Here is a 9,093-nt window from a genome sequence, read left to right as displayed (position 1 = left end):
CTGATTATAAGCCCAGCACACTTCCCATGGTTCTTCTCTAAGAATCAGGGTGTGCTGTAATAAAGGGCCTTGTACCCACTGGACTCATAAAGATTTGCTGGAAGAATAAAGTTATTCACCAGCTGATAACACTCTGTTCATGAGTAAACTTTGGGCAAAAACAAAATCACATGGAGGCCCAGGGGCACCAGCTCTTCCAAACAAATATCTTTTTCTAAGGAGTTGTGGTGTTGAGTATTTTCTCCCATGTTGTACACAAAGGAAACTACCCAGTGTTCCTTTGGCTATGTAGTGATAAGCATTTTTATGAGGAGGTAGGATCCTCTCAGTGGGAAACAGGGAGCTGGCCTTTCCTTTGTTGTCTATCACAGCAAGTGAGTCGATCACCACCCCCCACCCCTACCCTGTAGAATCCCCTCATGACTGGGGTATTCCAGGCAGAACTGCACAACCCCATCAGAGATTACCCTGAACACAACCATTTGTAGCTTGTAATTGTATTGCAGAGGGAAGGATTGGTCCTTTAGTGAAACCAAGCCACCACCATATTGAGAGAGAATACTTTCTTTTTTAAAAAATATTTATATAGGGTATCTGTCGCTCAGCCAGGAGTGCAGTGGCACTATCACAGCTCACTGCAGTTTTAACTTCCCCAGGCTCAGGTGATCCTCCCACCTAGTCCTCCTGAGTAGCTGGGAGTACAGGCACACACCACCATCTCAGGCTAATTTTTGTATATTTTTGTAGAGACAGGGTCTTGCTGTGTTGCCCAGGCTGGTCTCAAACTCTTGGCCTCAAGCGATCTGCCTGCCTCGGCCTCCCAAAGTGCTGGGATTATAGGAGTTAGCCACTGCACCTGGCCAACTATCTCTTACTAACAAAATTCTGCTTTCATCTCTGTCACAAAATATGCATGCAACTATTCATAATGGCACTGTATTTTCACCTTGTAATCCCATTGGGTAACATGAATGAATGGATTATTTTCCTCAAGCCTCACTTTTCATTCTTGGTGTATAAAGTTTTGAAAACAATAATCCAGCTAGGCACAGTGGCTCACGCCTGTAATCTCAGCACTTTGTGGAGGTGAAGCAGGGCATCGCTTGAGGCCAGGAGTTCAAGACAAGCTTGGGCAGCATATTGAGACCCCATTTCTACAAAAAAATTGAAAAATTAGCTGGGAATGGTAGTGTGTGCCTGTAGTCCCACCTACTCAGGAGGCTGAGGTGGGAGGACCGCTTGAGCCCAGTAGGAAGAAGCTGCAGTGACCTGAGATTGTGCCACTGCAACCCCAACCTGGGTGACAGAGCGACACGATGTCTCAAAACAAACAAAAAAAGCTGTAAAATCTGATTCAACTGACCATATCTCTGCCTTTCCACGCCCATCCAAGCAAGTAAGATAAAAGGACAGATAACAGGAAGAAAAAGGCAGGGGAGAAAAAATGAGGGAAGTGTTTATTGAGACTGAAATGGAACATTGTTCTCTTTTATGAGTTAACAGCATAGTGTGTTAAGAGGCTGATTACAAACTGACTCCAAAATAAGGATAACCTGCCCTCATGAACAGCTCTGCTAACTGTAGTGCCACTAGTTGGGGCAACCTAGTAAGGGATAGAACCATTCAGCCCAAGAGAAATTACTGATTCAACTTTATTTATATTTAGATTTATTTCCTATAAACAATACCAATATTTGCATTTTAAAATTCACATTGAATCATTATTTACTATTTATGATGTTTACATAACAATTCAGTATCACTATGTTGTAGATTTCCGATGTAGGTGGTCAATGCTGAGCACTTATTTACTCTTCTGCTATCTTTGGCACAATTTCTCGTTTCTTAAACATGAAAGCACAGGTTTAAGTTGGCTGCAGAAACATGACTATTTTGGATCTCTGTAAGTACAAGTTTATGTTAAGCATTATTTACAAGATGAGAACTGAAGCACAGACTTTAATAAACTTTCTTCATAAATTAGCAGAATGATAAGCAGAGGGTGTAATGAATAGGGCCAAGACTACTAGTTAGAGCAGTCCTCCCTGGAGGAGGAGACAAGTGTCATGGAATGGAACTATTTACCCCGAACCAGTGATACCAGTTTATGTTGTGGGATTTACTCTGCAAGAACCCAGGTTAGGGGCAGCTCTTTTTCTGCAATGTGGCTTGTTCAACCCATGGAATTTTAATTAAAATACAACTTAGTTGGTAGCTTGCCACTCTTATTTGGGCCCTGAAAACAGAAGTGCAAGGATGGCAAAGTACTGGCCTCTTTGAGTGTGAATGAACTTGGAAGAATAAAGCCTTCCAGTTGGATAAAATCACATCCAACCTTTTGTGAGTGACACCTTTGTATATAATATTATGCAGAGCTGATATGGATTTCCTCCAGGCAGCTCATATCTGGAAGTTGTATATGAATGGCTATGCTACCTCAGAGTATCACAATAATACATCTCTGCTTTAGGCCGATGTGAATTGATTGAACAACATGATTTCTCATTCTAGTGCTCCTGAGAAAGGAGTTCTGATAAGCCCCAAAGCAGACTTGGGTTGGAATTGTAGTTATTATTCAAGTACAAGGAGAACTCTTTATTTCACATTGACGGTTCAATTCTGATCTCAGTCTGGCAAATTATATGAAAATAATAAATATATACACACATATACACACACACATACACACACACACACACATATATATCTCTACGCTGAACACTGGGTTAACAGTTACCAGTGTCCCAATACAGTACATTGAAAAAAGAATCCTTCTCCTTTCCCTCCAAACCCTATGCCTGTCTTAAAAGTATTATTGCAGAACTGTGCTGGTCTGTTTTCTTTGAAATTGGCTGGAGATAAGTTGAAAATGGACATTTTGGCACATTAACTGGGAAGAAGTTGTTTAGATGCATTATAATTTATAAAAAAGTGAGAGGTCAAAGGAAATCCATGCCAATAGAAAGCCTGAGTAAAAATTTGTAACCGATGACAAAATATTTTTTAAAAAAACCCAAAACAGTTGTCTGTGCATGAGAAAGCATTTTCTCTTTCATATCCATTACCTAATTCTAACAGTTATTACTTTATATACTTCCAAACTTTGTCTCTTATAGAATTTCTAAAACCCAGATAATAGAACTTTCCTTTTAATCAATTTTCCTTCATCTTACCCCACCCCCAACTCCCAAAACTTGGAGAGCAAAGCCTGAATCCAAATATAGAAAATAATCTGGAGGTCTGTATATCAAATCAAATGTATACTTGGCCATTAGTGTTTCTCTTTTCCTTAACCAGTGTTTGAGATGACTCTCATGGAGATGTCCTTCCTTGTTTCCAGTCATCTACAGCCAGGGGCCCTAGAACTGTGAGGTCTGGGTGAATGAGATGGTATCAGACTTGTCTACTGCAAAGCCTCCATTGACATAGGACTTCTTGGTGTCTGAGTCTTCATTATCAAGGATTGTGGATTCCAAGGCAAAGGGGTTCACAATGTTGACTTCAGATGAAACATCCATCTGCTCCAGCTCCTTCTTGGAGAGCTTTTCCACGATGCCTGTCCCGAAAGCATCACCGAGGACATTGACCATGGTCCTGAACCGGTCCCTGAGGAGAGACAGGAGGAGTCAGACAGGAGGCCCAGATTTCATTTTCCTTCATCATCAGAGAGATGGAAGGACTTGATGTGTTCAGTTTCAACTTAAGTAAATGCAGAAAGTGCTGTCCTCAATCTTCATTAAAATACAACTTAGTTTATTATTGTATTAAAATACAACTTAGACCGTAGTAGGCTCCTCACAGGCTTGGGGTTGTTCATAAAGGCACAGCATGAGCTCCCCAAAAGTAACAAATGGCTCCCCAAAAGTAACAAATGACTCCCCTAAGTCTCCCTAAATTCCCTCCTCTTCTCCCAAAGAAACATGAATAGAGTTGTTCCAGATATTTTGGGGGGACTGAGAGAGGTTCAGAATTCAGTAAGTTTTTCAGTTCTAACCTCTCTGTCTTGTGGTTTTCTAGATCCCAAATGCCACTGTGGGAAATCATTGGGCTAAGGTCAGAGAACTTGGGTGTTTTGTGGGTGGTATATGTACCAAGTGCATGTGGGGTATGTGTGTGTTTGTTCATGTCTATGGTGTACTTGTTTATTTACCAATTTAGGTCACTCTACTTATGAGCAAACCAGTAGGCATGGCACAGAGAACAGGGTCAGAAAACACAGGTCAGCCCAGGAATGGATTTCTCCATGAGTCACCCTTATCCAGTCTTAACTCCCAGATGGCCTGGAGAAGAGGCCAGTGGCAGGAAGACAGGCAGAGAAGGCACACTGCAGAGGGGAGAATCCAGTTTGATACCGGTGCTTTGTTGATAGGAACAGCATGCAGGGGGAATCTTGTGAAAACTACACCTGCAGAATAGAAAAGGCTGACAGTGCTTACCCACGGCCACCCTGGATGCCCTTCTCTTATTTACAACAAGGCCAGGGATTGAACTGGCCCTAGTGTCTTTTTATCCCATGCCTCTGATTGGACCTTTGACTCATCTGGGTATCTTGGCAATGAAGGTAACTGGTTCCAAGAAGACTCAGGGAAAGGGGAAAAATGCAAATCCATAATAATCACTAGAAAGAACCGTATCTTGCCTCAATGACAGGATATCATTGCAAGAAGGGTGCCACCTCATTTGGGCCTATAGCCCAACTAGCTGCTGAAGGGGCGCCCCACGGCACAGCTTCCAAGACAGGTGCAGGGGCTTTTGCTTTCTGAAATGTGAATCTGTGTTTTCAAGCCCACATAGGATGTCTCTGCTTCCCTTTCCATCTCATCCACCACCTGCAAACTACAGTATATAGCACTGGATTCCTCAGTGAGCCTGAGCTCGTTCTGAGCAAAGGCTCTATGTGGAGTGACACTTACCTACAATGCCAGCAGACAGACCCAGACCTAGATGCTGCAAGATCCATGCATAGGAGTGGGTATCAAGGGTAAAGGAGCCAGGCTGGTTCTAACTTTAACCTTGAGGGTCGCTGAAGGTACGTTCTTACCCAGATGTTCTACTGTATTCTCTGTGTGTGTGTGGGTGTGCGTGTCTGTGTGTGTATGATGTATGTGTGTATATGAGAGACAGAGAGAGACAGAGAGACAGAAGTGTTGTTGATTAGGGCCTGAACAGTCCAACTCATTCTAATCATTAACAAAAAAACTTGCCATTTATTGAGCACATATGGGCTGCCAGACAGTGTTCTAGACACTCCATTCACATGAACTCCCTCAGTCCTTAAAACAACCCAATGAGATAGGCAGGCTTTTCCCCATCTCACAGATCATGCAGCTGAGCCTCAGGTTAAGGAACTTGCTCGAGGTCAAGAAGCTGGTAAGACACTGGATGGAGATTCAAACCCAAGTCAGTCTTACTCAAGCCTTTCCTCGTGCCACTGTCCCTGATGGTTCAGAAGATGCTTAGGATAATGGACTGATTTTGAACTAGGTGGTTCTGAGCCCATGATGCTGAACCAAGGCTGTGGTAGGCCAGGATGGTCCCAGGGCCCTGCCTGGCTTCTTCAGCTTGTTCTTCTGTGTTTATCTTTGTCCCACACCCAGCTCCTAACCTTGAGCATTACCAGGTATAAGGAGCTAATGGATCTCACTGGCTTTTTAAAATCACTGCTCCACGTTATGAGAAGTTAATTATTAATCACGTTATCAGATGCCCTGGTCAGAGGAAACTTAAAGCAGCAACAGGTGGCTCATTAGGCAATCTGAGGAGATAGTTGCAGAGTCCGTGAGGCTAGGAAGCCCGTCAGCGCATCCGGTGGAGGCAGTGCATTTATTCCAACTCACAGGAGCCAGTCGACAGCGATGATCAGGGTGACATCCTCGGCGGGCAGGCCCACGGCACTCAGCACAATCACCATGGTCACCAGGCCGGCCTGGGGCACGCCAGCAGCCCCGATGCTGGCAGCTGTGGCTGTGATACTGCAGAAACAAACCAACAGGAAAGGAGTTAGACATATACCTCTCCCATTAAAGCCTCTGGCCTGAAATGGTTAGTCCCGCTTAGTCCCGATGGCTATTACTGCTGTGCCCCTAAATTGGGCAGTCAGAATCTGTGACCTGCTGAGTCCCAGCTCTGCCTCATTACAGGATGAGAGCTGTGGGATGGGGCTGGGAGGGGTATAATGCCATCTCCTTGCAGAGGGAGATATAGCACACCACTCTAATGTAAGGAAGAACTGCATAAGTGGCACCACAAAAAATGAGCAAGATAGATTTTCAAGAGGAAGGCAGGAGTTTACTAAATGAGGTATTAAGAGAAGGCTTTGTCTACTTATCTATGTATATATACACTCATCCTAATTAAGTGCCAGGTACCTCTGCACCTGCCTTCCTACTCCCTTCTTCCATCTACTCAACAGCTAATAATTTACTGAGCACCTAATATATGACAGATATTTAAGTTGCCCTGAAGGATGGGCAGAGGGATAGTGGTAGGGGCAGATGGGCAATGGCATTTCAGGTGAAGGCAAAGGAATGAGACAATGGTTAAGCAGGCTTTATGCACTCTCTTGACATCCCAGGACTCTACCTCTGGGAAATGCTCTTTAGGGCACTGAATTGAGAAATAGCTGACTCCTGTCCAAGGTACAAGCATTTAATCCTGACTGAGATGTACTTTGTGTGAAAGAAAAATCTGGAATCCAGGAGAGGCAGCCAGATGAACTTTATTACCAGGTATTTAAAAAGATCCCACTTGATAAGATCAGGTGAGGCAGTAGAAATTTTTGTTTGTAATGTGCAGTTTCTTTTTATCAGCAACATCTTCCTTATTTTAACTGTATCATTCTGAAGGAAACAAGGACTCACCATGCCCTGAAAAGTCCCTGGACTTGGATAAGCTTGAGGCCACACCCACGATACTTTCTAGGGACAAGTCCTTGCCCTTGGGCCAAGGCCTCAACTGCTGCTCAGGTGCCACTGGGTTAAAAGGTGAAAATATAAAAATTGCCAATTTAAATGGGAAGAATCTCTGATTCTATCCACAAATCCATATTCTTTGGGGCTAAGAAAGTCTTAGAGTTCTTAGGAAGCTGATTCTTCTGCCCATTCATCTGCCTACTGAGGTGTTGCAGAAAGCATTTGAGGGTACAAACACAGGCCAGAGTTCTTTGACAAGTGTGTTTTCATTCAGTGGTTTGACAACCAAATTACAGTAAATTAGAGATTTGTGTACCAATCACTCTAAAGGTTTCTGGCCTCTATAACCCTGCGGATCTCTTCTGACCTAAGTCCTCTTTGGAAGGCCCAAGTTTATTTTAATGCTGGTTAAAAAAAATTTAAATGGAATGCATCAACAGGTTTTCCTTGTCAGCAGTGATTTGTGTCCATGCCAACAGATTCCTCTTAGAAACCCTGACGTGTCATAGTTAACCATGTCTCTATAGCCTGAGGCTGGGCTTGAAACTCAAAATTCATTTAGTCAAAGAAAACTCTGTCTTTGAGCCTTGATCTTGCTTGCTAGGCTATGGCCATCTGACTGGTGTTGGTCTGGAACTCAGAACTATAAACCTTTAGATGGGAGAAAATAATATATAAAAAGCTATTCCTGCTGCTTGAACATATTCTACTTTGAGTTAGAGGATTTTTACAGAACTATCAGTGGTACAAAGTTGTTTCCCCACATTGAGGCCTAGTTTTAGGACAGACCATTGAACTCGGCTCTCTCAATGGGTTGAAGGATGGGTTGTAAATTGGAGGGAATACAGGTTTTAGTGTCAGACACACCTGGGTGATATACTTTGGCCTCTATGGTTTTACTGATGGCATTTCTTTAGGCAAGTTACTTCTCTGAATCTCAATTCCTTGCCTGTTAGACGGGGACATCATGTCTACTGCAAGCTGCTGTGCAGATTAAATGAGGTTTATACACATAAGGCATCTGGTGTAGCACCTGTATAGTAGAGCTTAAAAACATGCCATTTCCACGTGTATACTTATGTAACAAACCTGTACATTCTGCACATGTATCCCAGAGCTTAAAGTAAAATAAAACAAAAAACAAAAAAAGATTGAAAACATGCCATTTCTGCTGCTGCTTCTGAAATAACAGCAGTGGCTGCTAGTGTTTCTTATACTGCTGCTGTCGCTGCCGCCGCTGGTATTATTACTACTGCTACTGCAGCAACGAAAACAACTATTACAACAACAACTACTGCTATTACTACTGCTACTTTTTTCTGTCAGCTCTTCCCAGGCCCCAAATCTTATAATTATCTTTCTTCTTTATGATTTTTTTTTCCAGAGACAAGGTCTCACTCTGTTACCCAGGCTGGAGTACAGTGGCATGATCACAGCTCACTGCAGCCTCTACCTACTGGCCTCAAGCAATCTTCTTGCCTCAGCCTCCTTAGTAGTTGGGACCACAGGTGTGCTCCAAAATGCCTGGTTAATTTTTATATTTTTTGTAGAGAAAATATAGAAATATTTTTATTTTTTATAAATAACTGTTTATTTATTTTTTATAAATAAACACTGAGCGTGTTGCTCAGGCTGGTCTCAAACTCCTGGGCTCAAGTGATCTGCCTGCCTTGGCCTCCCAAAGTGCTGGTAGTGAGCCACTGAGCCCTGCTGTATAATTAGCTTTACTTTTCTTTTTCTTTTTTTTTGCCTAGACTAGAGTGCAGTTGTGCCATCTCAGTTCACTGCAACCTCTGCCTCCTGGGCTCAAGTAATCCACCCACTTCAGCCTTCTCCTGAGTAGCTGAAACTACAGACATGGGCCACCACGCCTGGCAAATTTTTCTCTTTTAGAATATTTTTGGTAAACATGGGGTTTTATCATGTTGCCCAGGCTGGTCTCGAACTCCAGACTCAAGCGATTCACCCACTTAAGTCTCACAAAGTGCTGGGATTACAGGTGTGAGCTACTGCTCCTGGCCCTAACTATCTTTATAAGACAATTAATCCAATTTCTTTTTGACATGTATACTCACATCAATTTTCAATCAGTTGTAGCCTTTGAGTATTATGATAAAGCCACAAAAGGGCATGTTTTGGGTAGATGGTAGCTATGTTTCTTTGATGTCTAGTCCACAGAAAT

General features: G+C 42.9%; 1 protein-coding gene across 1 annotated transcript in view; it reads right to left on the bottom strand.

The window, feature by feature from the left end:
* Window positions 1-1,431: 1,431 nt before the first annotated feature.
* Window positions 1,432-9,093, bottom strand: part of SLC1A1 (solute carrier family 1 member 1) — an 88,404-nt gene continuing 80,742 nt past the window's right edge. The window contains exons 11-12 of the mRNA XM_032291037.1: window positions 5,838-5,972; window positions 1,432-3,606 (exon numbers count right to left, since the gene is read on the bottom strand). Of these exons, the coding sequence (XP_032146928.1) occupies window positions 3,360-3,606; window positions 5,838-5,972 (382 nt within the window). The 3' untranslated portion in view covers window positions 1,432-3,359. The remainder of the gene's footprint in view (window positions 3,607-5,837; window positions 5,973-9,093) is intronic.

The sequence above is a fragment of the Sapajus apella genome, unplaced genomic scaffold (genome assembly GCF_009761245.1).
Source record: "Sapajus apella isolate SASKATOON/1434 unplaced genomic scaffold, GSC_monkey_1.0 scaffold24, whole genome shotgun sequence".
In the NCBI taxonomy this organism is placed as follows: domain Eukaryota; kingdom Metazoa; phylum Chordata; class Mammalia; order Primates; family Cebidae; genus Sapajus; species Sapajus apella.
The sequence above is the reverse complement of the archived record's forward strand: the minus strand, read 5'-3'. Positions and strand labels throughout refer to the sequence as shown.